This window comes from Natator depressus, chromosome 1, assembly GCF_965152275.1.
Source record: "Natator depressus isolate rNatDep1 chromosome 1, rNatDep2.hap1, whole genome shotgun sequence".
Taxonomy (NCBI): domain Eukaryota; kingdom Metazoa; phylum Chordata; order Testudines; family Cheloniidae; genus Natator; species Natator depressus.
In genome coordinates this window covers 278463507-278481531 of record NC_134234.1, presented here as the reverse complement: position 1 = coordinate 278481531, position 18025 = coordinate 278463507, and the positions used below count along the sequence as shown (strand labels likewise).

Here is an 18025-nt window from a genome sequence, read left to right as displayed (position 1 = left end):
TTATGGTGTCATTAATTTTTGTATAATAAACATAGAACTTTTAAACTCAGATTGAAAGGGATAAGTAATTAAGTTGTTTTTTAAATATTTAGTTTTAAAGTTTAAATGTATTTTAATGTCAAGGTTTGTTCATATATTTTGGTATTTCAAGGTTTGTTCGTGTATTTTGTTCTTGATTTTTCATCATAACCATGTTATATTTAATTTACAAAATATACTCAGTTTGGGAGTGGTTTTCAAAATTGTCAAAGTGAACATTGGAGCAAAAGTCCCATTGGAAGTTCTCTTTAAATTCATATTCTTGTCTTTGGTAAATAGGCTTCATTAACAGCATTCTGTTTACATTAGGGTTCATTTATGAATAATGCCCAAAGAATCATCTCAATCATAATGTAATACTCTGAATACTCTGTCAATATAAAATAGCTGAAATGAAACAAATCTGCACCCAAAAGTCAGATACCTAGAGGATTTAGAGGGCTTGGGGTGGATGGAAAGAGAAATAAATATTTGATACTTTTTATGATATGACATTTTTATTTAAGGGAAAAGATTTTAAATAGATTTTTATACCATGCATATTATAGCTGACGTATGATGAAATTTTAAGACACTAATTGTTTAATGGAATCTGAATTACCCATTAGGCTTTTAAATTCCTGTTGACCTTGATCTAAGGGATTAACAGCAGCAAAGTATTTTAACGTACATTAAAATTCATTTTTTTTCTACCAGTATAAATGTCAGACTTTTACTTTCACTTTGCTGTAAAGCTTTTTGTAATTATATGTCCATAAATATCTGTCAAACAGATACGGAAGCCAGTGAGGTCTAAACATTGTGGCGTGTGCAATCGATGTATAGCAAAGTTTGACCACCACTGCCCATGGGTGGGTAACTGTGTAGGTAAGTGATTGCTCAAACATGGAATCTTAACAAATAGAGAGGGGAAAAATACAGTTAGGTCAGTTTGTCCACCCCTTTCTCAATGCAGGATCGTTCTCTACAGTATATTCCTCTGTACATTGTAAATTCTTGTTTTAAATGACCACAGTAACATGGTTTCTGACAACTTCCTGGGAAAGACTATTCTAGGTCTTCAGTTTCACCAAAAGCATCTTGATGTTCAGCCTAAATTTTCTTTCTTTCTGATTCATTGCATTATTCACAGTTCTCCTCTCTGTTACCAATCCACGCATAAGTACTTCTAGCTTTGTTTCTAAGGGCTTATCTATATGGAGCAGAAATGTGCACTGGAGGGGTGTGCACTTACGGACCCATGGTGTTCCTGCTGAAATGCACTAAAATGTTTGCATCACCAGGCGTTACACAGGCCAGTTCGCATACGACACGTAAGTGTGCTTTAGGAAGCAAACCCCTCTGGTGCACATTTCTGCTCTGTGTAGACAAATCCTAAGTAAATTGCTTTCATCCCTATTAATTTTTAAACATTTTATTTCAGCTATAATTATAATACCACATAAACAGTATGTAAGTATGTTTTTGTCAAATATGAACTCTAAAGCAAATCGTTAATCACATTTTCAGTTACTTATCAATACAGCAGCTTTTTCATTTGCTACAAAAACAAGAGTGCATATACTGACTGCAGTGGTGACTATTCTCTTTAATATATATATGAGGTGAAGCGTGGAGTACTAGGAAATTAAAGTCTGGGTAACAGGGAAACTCACAAACAAGTATTTTCCATTAGGGAACTGTAGTCAAGTGCTCAATTAATTCTTGCTATGTGTCAGTAGATTCAAAATGGCTTCCCATCTCGGTGGATTTTCTACTCCTGGGGAATTTCTGCACAAAAAAAAAAAAAATTCTGTGCACAATATTTTAAAATTCTGCACAATTCTGAATAGTTCATTTGTCAAAATAACACGGTATAATCATGCCAGTTTCAGTTATTTTGGTAAATTATTTCAAAATACCTGTCAGCAAGGAAGTCTGAAATAATGCAGACAACAAAAAAGATTCAGGAAATGTTTTTTTTTTACAAATAGATTTCTTACTAGGCATATTAATACAGAACTTTGCGTAATAATTCATTTAAACTACAATACAGAACTGTATTTCCTGCACCCCTCAGAAGCAGTACAAAGGCTTGGGGGAGTCAGGGGAGCTGAGGGAGAGGGAAGTAATTGCTGGGAAGGATCCTGGCAGTGAACCTGGAGGGTTGTTGGGTGTGGATCAGAGTATAGAACAATTCTTTTGAGTCTCATTCAGTCAGGCTCATCTGCCCCCGTACCTCTACCCCATCCCCATGTTTCCCTGCACCACCGTGTCCCCATGTGGCCCTGAAACTGTTCCCTGTAAGCTGCGGACTTGGGTGGCTGCTCAGGAGAGATTAAAGTGCCTCCCAGCTGATTAGCAGAGTGTGCACAACCAGCTGCATGTGTTCAGGTGCCCCTCCTCTCTCTCTCTCTCTCTCACACACACACACAACACACACACACACACACACACAGTCTCTGTGTCTCTCACACTCACCTTCTAACACATACTTGAGGTACTTCCAACATCATTCCTCATATATTCTTTGCTTATAAAAGCAACATTACAACATGTTTACAGATGAAGGAAGCTGTTTGATTTTGGAGGAGGGAAGTGCCTTGTGTGCTTGTTCTCATTTGTACGTTTGGGTTTTCTGCTTCTGCTTATTTATTTGTTCATTTCACTTTTTAAAAGCATTTGATTATTTTTTGCCTCTGGAGGAAGCTCTTGGTTTAATCAGCAAAATATTTGACATAAATGACCAATTAAGTGCTCTGCTTCTTGGATACAGAGGGACACAACTTTTGTAGCCTATTATCATCTGCAGTGTCTGTGTGGTTAGTGCACATCCTTGGGTCATTGGAGTGCTGTACTAGTGAATGTATTCTACAAATTGAGGGAAAGTTGAGAAGTTCCGAATAGTGTATATATACAAATAAACGTATCACAATATTAGAAATGCATCTATCAGGTATATTAACACATGTAAAAGTGGTTTCATTTTGAGCAAATGCTGTTATGGTGCGGGTCATTCACTCAATTTTAAATTCAATTACAAGTAGAATTTTTTTTAAAATTTCATTCATTAATGTAACCAGTTTTTTTAACAACTTGTTTACCTAAATTGTTGTCTATCCATCTTTTGTATGTTTTCTTTTCAGTTGGCTGTCAAGCAGTTTAAGGTCAACTTTTCCTATACCTTTAATTGTCAAAAGAGGATGTGGATTTTTGTCCAGATTTCTATTTTCTGTCCGTCTTATTAAAAATACCTGCCCTCTGCTGCCAAGAAACAAAAGTAATTCAGTATTTTTGAGACATACCAAAACAGTTTTTGAGCTCTTCCTGGCTCTGCAACAGCTATTAACTAACCAGTTCCTAAAGCTGTGTTGATATCAATAAAGCAGATTGTAAATTACACAAGCGTGTGTGAATTTCAGCTGCAGTATGGTAGGAGCACAGAAAAATAAAACAATGTTTGGCCCTACTGAAAGGGCAAAGTTGTAAGGGAGAAAAACACCTATTTTCAAGCTTCTAAGAAGTCATATAGATTTTACAGACTAATGTAATGTTTCCGGAGAGTAATGTTTCCATATAAAGTAATTAGCAGTGTTGTCTTAAAATAATTTAAATTGAATTCACATGTACATCAGCCATTAAGCGTATTACTGACCTTTTCTCAAGGTGGAAGAAATTAATTCCTGTTGTTTGTGTTCATCTTTAGGGGCAGGGAACCATCGCTATTTTATGGGCTATCTGTTCTTTTTGCTTTTTATGATCTGTTGGATGATTTATGGCTGTATCTCTTGTGAGTAAATTTTTCCTTAATTGTTTTTAAGTACAATATTTCATTTAGTTCCTCGTATGAGTGTTTGCACTATCAGAGTTATACTTTGATACCATTTTTGTATTGGGATCATAGAATCATAGAATATCAGGGTTGGAAGGAACCTCAGGAGGTCACCTAGTCCAACCCCCTGCTCACAGCAGGACCAATCCTGAATCATCCCAGCTAGGGCTTTGTCAAGCCTGACCTTAAAAACCTCTAAGGAAGGAGATTCCACCACCTCCCTAGGTAACCCATTCCAGTTACCTCCAGGAATTGAGGTATGCTTTAGTAACTGCCCAGTTTAGGTGTTCTAGAATAGAAGAATACCTAGTTATTATAGAAAAAATATCTAATTAAGAATTCTATGTAGTCCTTGTTACTATTATTCCATGCCCTTCATTAACTTACTATCATCTCTGTGAATTTAAATTACAGTTACTTAGAAAAGGAGGGAGAAATTGGGAAGATTTTTGCAAATTATTTCCGTATTTCATTAAAAAAATTGCGTTTTGTCAGTTTTCTGATCAGTTCAAATTTAAATAGTACATTGATATATAGAAAAAATGTGTGATCTGAGGATTTTATATGATTTTTAAATCTATAATTTTTTTTCTTCTTCCAGACTGGGGAATCCACTGTGAGACTACTTACACAAAGGATGGATTGTGGACATATATTACACAAATTGCCACCTGTTCACCTTGGATGTTTTGGATGTTTCTAAATAGTGTGTTTCATTTCATGTGGGTGGCTGTGTTACTCATGTGTCAGATGTATCAGGTATGAAAAGGCACTTTATTTGTTACTTATTATAGTCAACCCTGATTATTAAAAGTAAATTTGCATTCCCGTTACATCAAATATTCCTTTTCAATTTACTTAACATTGTTATAAAACAAGGTTCAGTGATCACAGAAACAAGGTTTGCAGAGGGAATAGAAAACTGATTGTGTTGTCAGTCATAGGGGTTGCCTCATTTAGGATAGGGAGGGGATCTAGGGTTACCAAGCAAAAGGGGGATTGTTTTATTGGAATTTGAGAGTGTGAAGTTCTTTGTATACCTGTCCAAATGATCATTTTAGTAAGAGTGAAAGGGATGAGAAGTCTCTATTCAGTAGCTCCCTTGACAGCCATACAAGTGAAGATAGTTTAAATAGTACAGTCATTGAATTAAATTAGAAGGCTTTCTTCAATCACTTTTAGCTGACATTTTCTTGGTTTGAAACCTTGGATAATTTTTTTCAAAAGTGCCTAAGTCACATTTTTAAGAGCAATTCAGGCACTTAGGCTCCTAAATCCCATTGACTTTCAATGAGACTTAGCCTCCTAAGTCACTTTTCAAAATGGGACTTAGGCTCCTCAGTCACTTAAGTGCTTTTGAAAACTGTACCCTTATTTCATATTACATGGTAAAGCCTGTTGCAAATTATTAGTGCTTCTAAATGGCACTCAAAGAGATTTAAATGCTGATACTCTTTCACCTATCACCTTCATGACACTCCTAGCTTTTAGTGGAGCAGTCATCAGGAACTTGAGACTGCTTGGCTTGTCTACATGGCACGGCACAGCTCTCTAGAGGGGTGTGATTTATAAAGCACTCTAACATGTTGTGGTCTAATTGCCTCAGATAGACCCTGCTGGCATGCTCTAAAAGGTATCTAATTTGCATCTGCATAGTCTTGTTTCAAAAATTCAGTGCAATGGTTTATATGTCAACAGTAACTGTTCATTGTTAATGATTTTAGCAGAAGCTTCCAGCTAAATTGACTCCCACCGGGGTCCTCCCAGGTGCTGAGGTCCCCAACTTACCAAACTTCCAGCTTTTTCCTCTTACAACATTTTCCATGTAGTTCCTTGTCATAAAAAAAACTAGGACTGTCAAGCAATTAAAAAAATTAATTGCGCTGTTAATAATAGAATACCACTTATTTAAATATTTTTGTATGTTTTCTACATTTTCAAATATATTGATTTCAAATACAACACAGAATACAAAGTGTACAGTGCTCACTTTATATTTATTTTTAAAACAAATATTTGCACTGTAAAAAACAAAATAAATTCACCTAATACAAGTACTGTAGTACAATCTCTTTATCATGAAAGTTGAACTTACAAATGTAGAATTATGTGCAAAAAAAACCCCCTGCATTCAAAAATAAAAAAATGTAAAATTTTCGCGCCTACAAGTCCACTCAGTCCTGCTTCTTATTCAGCCAATCGCTCAGACAAACAAGTTTGGTTACAATTTGCAGGAGATAATGCTGCTGGCTTCTTGTTCACAATGTCACCTGAAAGTGAGAACAGGCATTCGCATGGCATTGTTGTAGCCGGCGTTGCAAGATATTTACGTGCAAGATGTGCTAAAGATTCATATGTCCCTTCATGTTTCAACCACCATTCCAGAGGACTTGCATCCATGCTGATGATGGGTTCTGCTCGATAAAGATTCAAAGCAGAGCAGACTGAAGCATGTTCATTTTCATCATCTGAGTCAGATGCCACCAGCAGAAAGCTGATTTTCTTTTTTGTGTTTCAGGTTCTGTAGTTTCTGTATCAGAGTGTTGCTCTTTTAAGATTTCTTAAAGCGTGCTCCACACCTCATCCCTCTCAGATTTTGGAAGGCACTTCAGAATCTTAAAACTTAGGTCGAGTGCTGTAGCTATTTTTAGAAATCTCACATTGGTACCTTCTTTGCATTTTGTCAGATCTGCTGTGAAAGTATTCTTAAAATGAACATGTGCTGGGTCATCATCCAAGACTGCTATAACATGAAATACATGGCAGAAAGCGGGTAAAACATAGCAGGAGACATACAATTCTCCCCCAAGGAGTTCAGTCACAAATTTAACAAACGCATTAATTTTTAATGAGCATCATCAGCATGGAGTGGTGGCCAAAGCATGAAGGGTTATACGAATGTTTTGCATATCTGGCATGTAAATACCTTGCACCTTGGGCTACAAAAGTGCCATCCAAACACCTGTTCTCACTTTCAGGTGACATTGTAAATAAGAAGCTGGCAGCAGTATCTCCCATAAATATAAACAAACTTGTTTGTCTTAGCGATTGGCTTGACAAGAAGTAGGACAGAGTAGATTTGTAGGCTCTAAAGTTTTACATTGTTTTGTTTTTGAGTGCAGTTATATAGCAAAAAATTTCTACATTTGTAAGTTACAGTTTCCCGGTAAAGAGATTACACGATAGTCCTTGTATGAGGTGAATTGAAAAATACAATTTCTTTATATTATTATTTTTTATTACAAATATTTACATTGTAAAAATGATAAACAAAAGTGAGCACTGTCCACGTTGCATTCTGTGTTGCAATAGAAATCAATATATTTGAAACTGTAGAAAGGCATCCAAAAATATTTAATAAATTTCAGTTGGTATTCTGTTTAACAGTGTGATTAATTTTTTTAATCACGATTAGGTTTTTTTAGTTAATCATGTGATTAATTGACAGCCCTAAAAAAACGCTGTGGCACAGGGAAAATATAGAGGAGTAAAATAAATTTAATTTGATATCAAAATAAATTATAGATGCAATACTGTACTACTTGTATTATTCAGTTTCATCTCAATTTAGTAAAAACATTCATCCTTAATTTAGCAGAAACTGCCACAGAGTTTCCAGTTTCTCCTACTGGAGCACACAGATATGAATGGCTTTGCCACAGAAGTTGCATTTAGCTTGCGGCAGAGTATGTGTTGCCTACCCCTAGACTATAGGTTTGTCTACATTGGGGAAACTAGCCCATTGCTGATAGTGGTTGTCAGTAGTAGGTCTTCACTGTCTCTTTTTCAACTCGTGTTTGCAAACTGTTTAATTGCTTGTGTAATGGGACAAAAATATTTAACATCACTGCAGAAGGCAGGAGTGAAACATGATTAAAACAGTTCAGTACTGTGAGTGCATACAAGTTGTGTAAGTCTGATCTCAGTTATGCATTGTATAACTAACTGGACAAAACCTTTTCAATGGAATCTACACTAGTAGTTAAACAGTTTCCAGCACCAGTTGAGGGGATGCATTGTTGTTAACTATTGTCAGCAGTGGTGATTTTCCTAGTACCTATATAGTCTAAAAATAGTAAGTTGGGTCTACATATTGTTAGCTCAATGCAAAATTAGTTCAGGCTCTTGGCTGGTTACATAAAATAAAAGTAATAGAACTACAAATGCATATAATAAAGAAATAAATTGTGTGTATTTGCTGTAGATCAGAGTACTTACAGATGAGATCCAGGTTTGTAAACCTAACTTTACTCTTCCAAAAAAGTCTATGTATACATCTCTGTAAAGTACAATACAAAACATCAAAGTTGATATTATGCAGGTAATATTTCTTATACCAAGAACTATATTAATTTTTCAAAGTCAATAGGTTATTTACATATATTTTGATATAGTTTGTGGAAAGGATGGTGGCAGTTATAAATCCATTCTTAAAGCTCTCAAAAATGATAATGGGAGGCATACACATGCATGGGAGGGTTGAACAGACATCTAGACAAGGAAAGAGCTATGCAGCTGTTCCATTGGGAAAACAGTACTCCTGGATGGATTCTGTGCCAAAAAATTAATAATCCTGCAAAATTCTCCATATTTATTTGTCAAAATAATGCAATATAATCAGACCAGTTTCAATTGTTTTGGTAATTTATTTAAACTACAATACAGAAAAAAATCACAATAACTATTCAACATTACCTGAACACATGAAAGATAAGTTACAAAGACTTGGTAACTGATACCCTGCATTCCAGTTATAATCCTGGATTGTCATTTAAATTACATTACAGAACACCAAACGGAGGGGGGAGAAAAAAAAGTAGAATGTCATTTTAAATTGCTCAGACTTTCACACATGAAAGTCATTCAGCTTTGCTAATCATTGTCCTGGACCTGGCTGGGTACTTTGGGAAGTACTTGGTTCTGATTGTCCTGACATTGTATTGACTGCTTGGTAAATATTTTATTTGCCCTCAGTCTTTTTTTTTTTTTTTTTTAATGGATAAGTAAAATAAATTCTGAGCTGTAATCTAACTAACTCCATTGTAAAAAGAAAAGGAGTACTTGTGGCACCTTAGAGACTAACCAATTTATTTGAGCATAAGCTTTCGTGAGCTACAGATCACTTCATCGGATGCATACTGTGGAAAGTATAGTTGCATCCGATGAAGTGAGCTGTAGCTCACGAAAGCTTATGCTCAAATAAATTGGTTAGTCTCTAAGGTGCCACAAGTACTCCTTTTCTTTTTGCGAATACAGACTAACACGGCTGTTACTCTCTAACTCCATTGTGCCACTTTGGCACAGGAAAAAACACATAGATCTTCCTAGCTGATTCCCTTACTTTCATTTTTAAGGCTTTACATCACTCTGGCAATGTAGGGGCCTTAAAACTTTTAGAGGTTTTATGCTCCTGGGGGAATTGTCAGAGAATGGGAACAGTTAACTAACAATAGGAACGTTAACAATATTACTGTGCAGGCAGGCTGCTACATTTCTGCCTCCAGGACAAAGTCTACCTCATGCATAATAAAAAGCCCTACCCCTCCACGCCAGGTGAGCCTTAGTAGCAAGTGAGAGGGACAGAGTTTCTCTCACTTGTTGGCAGGCACACATGCCTAGCCCCACCCACTGATGGTGATCAACGTCTCCCACACAGGCACCTCTTCCCCCCCAGTGATTTGCATGTCTGAGTCTGCTACAGGCACACTGGAACACACGCATTGCCAGGGAAGAGGTGTATGTCCCCCTGCAGATTTCTTTTGCATTTTTCTGTGCCCGGGGGGGTGGGGCACAGAAATATGCGGACCATATAAATTCTCTGCCCCTAGAGAGGTGCAGAATTCTGTCAGGAGTAAAAGATGCACTATACTGAAACAACTTTCATGCATTTTGTGCGTTTTCCTCACTAAGAATCACTGAGCATTCACGTATCCCACTGAAATCAATGAATATGTTCACATAATATGTAATTCTAGAAATAGAATTAGATTCTTTGAATTTTCTCACACTAAAGATCTCTTGTGATCAGACATTTAGCTTTTCCTTTGAATGTAATTGTCAGTCTTCCTTCCCAGACACCTCATTACCATGTCTGACCCAGCACTCTTGTAACACAGACTGAAACTCTAACCAATACCCAAAACAGTAGCATGGATGAACAACCTGTCTGAGTAGTCTTGGAATGAGCCAAACAGTTCAATATGTTCTGTGGGGGCTGGGATCTGTATTTCAGATGTTCCCATGTCTGCCCATCTAATGAGACCATTGTGTGTTTTGCACAATCTGTCAGTACAAAAGCCAAAGGAGGAAAGTTTATTAAAATATCCTAACAAAATCATAGGCCAAGTATTTGTAGTTAATGGAATTATCAACTACAGGTTTAGACAGGAAAATAATATTAAAATACATCACATTAGCTGTATTTTCCTTATCTATTCTAACAGTAAAGAACAAAGTCTTATCACAAGTCTCTTCACAAGGGCTTAGTTACCACTTCAGAGTTTCCCGTTATATCAGAAATAAGATCCACACTCCAAACTTTGAAGTAAACTATCAGGCAGCTCAGCTTTTTCCTTCTCTCCTGTAACGATGATTTAGAGCAACCACCAATATAGATTCCAAGTTTATACTTGTGAACCAGGGCCACCACACTACCTTCCAGTGGGATTTCCTGCCCAAAATAAATGAGCCAGGGTGACCACATCTATTCAGTGTGGCTTCCAAACCAATATAAAGCACCAGAGTACTAAAGCAATGTGAACATGCCACTTTCCAGTGTGCCTTCCAATCCCCAATAATCCCAGGATTCATTAAACTCCATACATAAATTACTTTAGAATGGGATATGTTGGTAAATATTTCTTCAGATTCTATGGAACCTGGAAGAACACTTTTCTCACGGTGCCTCATGAAATGCTTTGCACCCTTAAATGTGATGAAGACAAAGTTATTATAATTGTAGTATTTAATACTATTTACAAGGCAGAAAACATGCAGTGTAGGAAATATGAAAAATGAAACGTGCAATAACTTCATTATTAAATGTGTCCAAATAATTATTTTTACGATTGTGTGAAGGAAGATAAAAGGTAACTTAAAAGAACTTGCCAAAATCTGTTCTTAGAGATCCTAACTTGGCCTTTCTTAGGAGCTTTGTTCTTTGCTTTTTTAACTCCACAGCCCTTCTCTTGATTCCTCTTTGATCGCTTGAAAGTAAAGTTGACTGATTCCTTGACTGACCATTCTGATGGGATCAGTCTCCTATCATTCTTTACCACTCTCTGTCCTGTCTTCCAAACAGCTTCCTTATTCCCTGGAGAAGATTAAAAGACCTACCCAAGATTTTCAAAAATGGTTTCCTAAAGTTAAACTCCTAAATAAGTGGCTTGAATTTTTAAAAGAGAATATGAGTACTCAGGAGTTCTCATTCATTTTTGAAAATCAGGCCTCTTCTTAGAGAACCTGGCCATAGGTACCTAACTTTAGGCTTTCATTTTTTTTAAATCATGTCCTCTTTCTTTAGATACCTGTCTGTTAAAGGGACAAAACTTCAGTATATCCAGAAAAGGCAAGTAAACCTGAGTGTAATTTCCTGAATGCTCAGGATTATCAGGCCTGGCTTGTTGATCCCGTAACATGGGGCTGAGTTACCATATGACACTAAGAATTCTAACGTTTTAGCTTATGATAGTGCTCCCAATTGTTAAGGGAGTTCTACTACTTTTGTTTCCAGTGTTGCACATGCAATACACTACAGTAAATCCAGGCCTTGCATAATTTAAGACTTCTTCAGACTCCCCCTTTTTAGGTCAAAACAATGATGGAGTAGTTGCTGAAAACTGTTAACACTTCTTGAGCCAAGTGACCCATGCAGAAGGTGTTTTCAGCCCAATTTATTATTTCTTAGAACTTCTTGTTATTGAGGCAAAATTATACAGGGGAAAAAATTACAAAAATATCTCAGTTACTTTAAGTATCAGCGCCAAGAAGGAAGAAAAGTTGTTTCAAAATTGTTTAAGATAATTCCTAAATATCTACTATAATAAAAATAATTGCTTATCTTATTTATTATCTCCAATATAGATTATTAGGGATTTTTCTTCTGGATATCAGGATTTATTAAAAATGAAAACTACTACACAATTTGACACAGTTGGTTCTGTTCACTCAAGAAAGACTCGAATAACGCAGGTGGTTGAAATGTACAGGCAGAGCGATGCAGCTTGCATTGTGCGTGGTCCCACACTAAACAGCCCTGTGGAGTTCTTTTTCCAGCCTTTCTCTCTCCTGGTTTGCTTTTAATTTTGGAAATTCTAAGTGTTTGTTTGCTTATCTCCCATCTTTTCTAGATATCTTGTTTAGGTATCACTACAAATGAAAGGATGAATGCAAGACGATACAAGCACTTTAAAGTCACAACAACATCTATTGAAAGCCCATTCAAGTAAGTTTATAAAAATGTGTAAAATGGTATTTCTCATATGGATAGCCAAACCACAAATGAACTTCACAACTGAATGCTGAAAACTGTCTTCCATATGCTGATAGGATCCCAAAATTTCAGTTTTTAAAAGCTGAATTTGAACAGCTATTTTTACCATAAGCCAATGTATCTGATTATGGAAAGTGACTTATAATTACTATTAATATTTCTAAATGAATCCAGCCATTGATGATTTAACATAAAAAATTTTTGCTCTCAGGAGGGTAATAGTCTTTTCCTTGGTAAAAAAAAAATGGAAAGCACCTTCCTTGTAGGGGATGCTGCTACTTCGCTAAGCTTGTTTTTGTGCTAGTAAAAGGACTTGCCTTCAACATTTCTTCTCAAGTCCCACTATGCAAACGAAATTAGCAAGTGAGACTAGTAACATGACTTCTTGTGGTCATGACCTTTCTAGAGATGCAGCACAGCCGCAATCAGATTTCTTTTTGTCTGGGGAACACAAGGCTGTGCCCAGAGTAGATGCAATGTATTGCTTTCCTCAGTGATTTCAAATTCCACATCCTGTGGCCATTTCTATCAGCTTAGGAGCTTTTAGAAGATGTGCTTCTTAAAATCATGAAACAAGTGTTTGAGCTGACTAAATAAGCACTGCCTACAAGATGGAGCAAAGGTGTCAACCACGGTTTGTTTACTCAGTGTCCTTTCAGGAATTCAGATATTCTCGTTGTTACTTCTGATCTTTCTAGTCTACATCCTGTTACCTAAGTTTTGATTTCCAGAAAATCAAGGCCTACTCAGCTTCAGTGTAATTACAAGCAAAAAGAAACTTTCTGATGAAAAATCCATTTCCTTCCTGAGGTTTTTTTTACATATTAGAGACTGTAAAACTTTAAGAAATTGACAATGAGCTCTATGATTTAACAGCCGCTGGACTTGGAAGCTATCACTCTTGTCTAGGTCCACAGAGATGTGTATACTCTATATTTTGTAGTGTTCAGGGGTTCACACTGATCTTTGACCTGTAGCCTATGAACCACGACATAATCTGAAGACCAGTATTAATTAAATTGAAGGTGATCCTGGGAGGACAATCACTTCATATTCATGTCTGGCACTTCTTAATGATGCAACGATTCCTTTTGGATAGGGGACTTACCAAGCTATCCATGCCTTTGCCACTTCCAGAATGGTATGCTCCAATACACTCTGTGTGGGACTAGCTTTCAAGACCACTCTGAAACTTCAGCTAGCGTAAAACGTGGCTGCCCAGTTAGCAGTGTTTGTGGCATGGAATATATTACACCTGTGCACTGCAGATTACCTTGGCTTCCAGTTCATCACTGGGTGCAGTTCAAGGTGTTGATTTTTGTCTATAAATCTCTAGATAGTTTGTGTCTTAGCTTCTTCATACTCCGTACTTTGGAAGCTCTTGTTCTCATATTTCCCTAAATTTCAGTGTTATTTGTGGTCTTGGATGGCACTGATCTCTGAACTTTGCTTTCCTGTTGGTTCAACAGAGCATGACCTTCAGGATGCATTGTAATGCCTGTTTTAGTGGTTCAAACTATTTATTGCCTGTGGTGGGGTAGAGACTGGTTCCTGGTTCAGGGATTTCTCTTGAGCTGATTGTTTGTTATTTTTGAGTTCATGTAATTTTACAGTCTATGCTTAGAAGTTGTAATATTCACTTATTATAAAATGGAAAAAATAAAATAGCATTATCTGAAATTAAAGGCAGGATAATGCTGCAATTGTTTTTATTTAATGTTCTGTTGTTGCTATTGTTTGCTTTGTCTATCAAATATATTCTAGTAAGTCTTTATTTCCCTCTCATTTTTTCTTAACTTTAAGATAGGATGATGTCCAGTCGTTGTTGTATAACCCTGGCATACTTGGGGAATGGCTGATTTAAGGTTAAAGAGTCAGTTGTGCTCTCAGAGATTCAGCGTCCACTTTGGGTTTTCTACATTTGGGGAACTTTTTGGAGAGCAAGCAGACATGGTAAATTTGGAGGTAGACAAACTTGCACTATGCTAAGTGAATTGTGATGTTACTTACTAACATATGTCGTCTTGTTTGGTTTTTTTTAGCCATGGATGTATAAGGAATATTATAGACTTCTTTGAATTCAGATGCTGTGGTCTTTTTCGTCCTGTTATTGTGGACTGGACAAGGCAGTATTCAATAGAATATGACCAAACTTCAGGAGCAGGCTACCAGCTAGTGTAGCACCACCTTCGTCCTGTGAGCATACCATATCTGAGTGGTGCCTGAAAATTTCTCTCTCTCGAATCCACATCCTTTGAACCGTAGCATGCTATGTGTAGGGCTAACGATGAATCTTACGATACCTTCTCTTTATCAGAGTTTTATTAACAAAGGTAAAAATGGACAGAATAAACTGCCAACCCTGATAAGGAAGAGGAGGAAGATCAAAAAGGGATTTTAACCATTCTTAACATGAGAATTATTCACAACAACATATTCACTGCATTTGTTGTTGGATTTTTTATTTAACACCTTTTACAAAGGAGCATGAGATTATTAAAGTATTGACATACCTAGTCATGTTGTGCTGAACAGAAATATTAATTTCCCAATTTGAATAATTCCACTGGAGCAAGAATCTGGAATCTAAAACTAAATTTCACAATGCAGTCAGACTTCATTAAGATTGCTGCATTTAAGTTCCTGTAATATGATTTTATATTGATTTTCTGTAGTATTATGTACATGGGAAAATGTGCATTTCAATACTGTGATTAAAATCATGTGGTTTTATTGGGGATCCACTGTAATGTGTTAAGCTTCGGAAGCAGGGCACATGAGGATAATATAATGTTCACAAATAAATGTGTTACCTATATTTTATGGCTATCAGCAGTTATGGCCATCTGTTTCCGGTACAGTGAAATACTTGTAATAACCTTGTTTCGAGGTTGTATAGTCTGAAAATAAACAGTTGCACAAGTAAGTAAAGCTCTTCTGTCGAAGTTAAAGCCCTGCTTAAGTGCATGATATACCTTTTAAAAATAGACCACAATATATACTATATGATATTCAGCAAAAAATAAAACAGAATTTAATTTGATATCTTTGAACAAATGATATAAGCCATTTAATACTAAGAGTGATCCAGTATAATATATTGCATAGTGACTGGAAAGGTTTGAAGAGAAGTTGTATAGGGGTACCAAAGATGTGAATGCAAAATCTTAGTAATGGAAAAGAAAGGTTTATAACGGTTTTAAATTCCATGTGATTGCAAAACAAATCGTGAAAACTGACTAAAACACTCATTTTCTTTGCCTATAAAATAATTGAATCCAAGCTTAAGTAAAGTGTGATCTCTGTTAATAGCACATATGAATGGAAAATCTAATAGGACATTCTGAAGAAGATGGTATGTCAGCAAGTGGAAATCACCCTTGAGATTTTTTTTCTGTTAAGTTCTCACACTGCAAATATGTTTGAAAGGTAAGGAATGATCTGAAATCTCATTCCAAATGGGCTTTTTGTTTTTGAATGTGATGCACTGATTTTCTGTTATGGCGTTTTCCTATCCTCATGGTGAATTATTCACTGTTTCCTTAACTATTGTTTACAGAGAGACTGAGACTTGGATTAGTTCTCTTTTAAGTGCTGTAGCAACCTAGTGGTTCGAGAAATCTGTGAAGGGAGTTTTCAGAGGGGACCTGGAAGCAGTTGATGAGACCACTGTAAAGAATGTGTATCTGTATATAAATAATTTATCAAATAGTTTTCTCTTTGTGAGTGCGTGTTAGTATATTTAAGGTTGCTCATTTCATTTTATCAACCAAAAAGTGTAGGAAGATATCTAATGAGCTTTTAGTGATGTTCAATATTGCTGTTAATAGGCGTTATACCCTGCAAATTCACTGCATGTTTGATGCTTGGCAAAATTAGCATTCTCTGTAATATGCAGATTACAAGTATAAAAGCAATCTAGTGGTATTCCAGCCCCTTGCCTTAGTAAGAGGAGCAGTGAAACTGTAAATAGGTGATGTTCAGTATTTGCAAGTAGACATTTTTTTCTTTATCTGTTTCTTTGATCACAAGACACTCTCATAGTTTGCAAGTACCAGATATCACGATTTACAGAAACATAACGTTAGTGTACTTGAACGTTTAATACTGGGGGGAAAATCAGCATTATCTTTTATACAATATTTGGGAGGAGTTGGTTACAGGGTGGCAAGAGGTTTGTGCCATTTTGTCAGAATTTAGAATTATAACAATTATTCTGTTAACATGAACAAAAACAAATGACACCATTATTCATCTTTTTAATTTCTAAATGGGAATAAAAGCAGGAATAAGCCTTCAAAATTTCATTACTTATTTTACAATCAAAGGTAATGTTCTGCACCTCCAGGAAAAACTTTTTTCCCGTTTCTATTTGGGGTTGGCTGACATAAAGAACTTCAGTCAATTGAAAGTGTTTAGTAAATACCTTTCATAGCACCAGTCATCTGATGTTTAAAGTACATTATTATTTTAGTTGTCCAGTTAACTAACAAAGTCTGTGTACCAGAATGTTTGCAAAACAAGGGTGGACTTTGGTGGTAATATGAGGTTAATTTTGCAGTTTTTAATTAAGCATAGCTCCCTAGTGGGAGTTATGCTTCATTATGCTTCATTCACAGTTTGGCCAATAGAAAATATAATAGGTTTAGAATCAACTTACAAATGTCCTGGATTTAGGGCATATAAATAATTCTAATACAAAAAGTTAATTATCTTGAGGAATACTGAGACCTATGACCTGAAACCATCAGAATGGGAAAAGCCATCTTTGCAGCCTTTTTCTGTCAAGTAAACTATTAAACTTACAATTTGCGTATTACAGCAAAACTACATCACTTCCAAAACTTCATGAAGCTGATCCAGACTGAAATCAGATCAGCTTTATCTCATCTAGGTTGAGTAAATGGAAATTTTGTCTCAGCCTTAAACATGTGCTGTTTCTTTGCAGGTTTCTGTGTTCTTTGGTGTCCACCAGATTTTCTTTTTGAAAATTAATATGCATAAAACAGCATCATTACATTTTAAGCTTATGGATACATTGTTTTGTATTTTATTTATAACTGTGCCAAGTATCATTTTACTACTGTCAGGATCTTGATGTATTACATGGTGAACAAAAATCTGTAAAATGTTTAATAAATTAGCTCTCCTTACATAAATTAAATCTGTGAAATTTTTGTAAGTTATTAATCAAATAAATATTGACTCTTAGTTTCAGTGTTTGTCTTGACTTTTTGTGTCACACTAAGTTTATTCAATAAGCTGTCTAGCTCCATCAGCAATATGGTTGAACAGTTGTCTCATGACAGGGTCTAAATGAACTTATGGTGCAGCACAACACATTTCCAGATGTTGTTTTGTCCAGTGTAATTCTGAAGAGAGGATAATATAATTGTTTTCGACAGTGTTTTGAAGAAGAAAATAGCAATACCATAATACTGTAATACCTTATATTTACTTTTGTAGCACCTTTCCAAAAAGATTCCCAAGTGTTTTACAGATAGCATGAGCCAAATTCTGTGCTAACATAAACGTTGGCACATCTCTCTTTTCGTCGGTGGGGTTGCATCAAGTAAATTTGCTCTGTGTTTTAAAATAAATACTATCCACCAATGAATTGTACCATTCTCTGAAGTGGAATATGCTGGCAACACACCATTCCTGTTTTTAGGAAGAACTGGGTT

At 35.9% G+C, this 18025-nt stretch overlaps 1 protein-coding gene across 1 annotated transcript in view; it reads left to right on the top strand.

Annotated features, from left to right (window-relative positions):
• The window catches only part of ZDHHC17 (zDHHC palmitoyltransferase 17), a 122640-nt gene extending 105138 nt beyond the window's left edge, over positions 1-17502 (top strand). The window contains exons 13-17 of the mRNA XM_074942003.1: positions 813-906; positions 3725-3808; positions 4452-4609; positions 12199-12293; positions 14384-17502. Of these exons, the coding sequence (XP_074798104.1) occupies positions 813-906; positions 3725-3808; positions 4452-4609; positions 12199-12293; positions 14384-14522 (570 nt within the window). The 3' untranslated portion in view covers positions 14523-17502. The remainder of the gene's footprint in view (positions 1-812; positions 907-3724; positions 3809-4451; positions 4610-12198; positions 12294-14383) is intronic.
• The last annotated feature ends 523 nt before the right edge of the window (positions 17503-18025 follow it).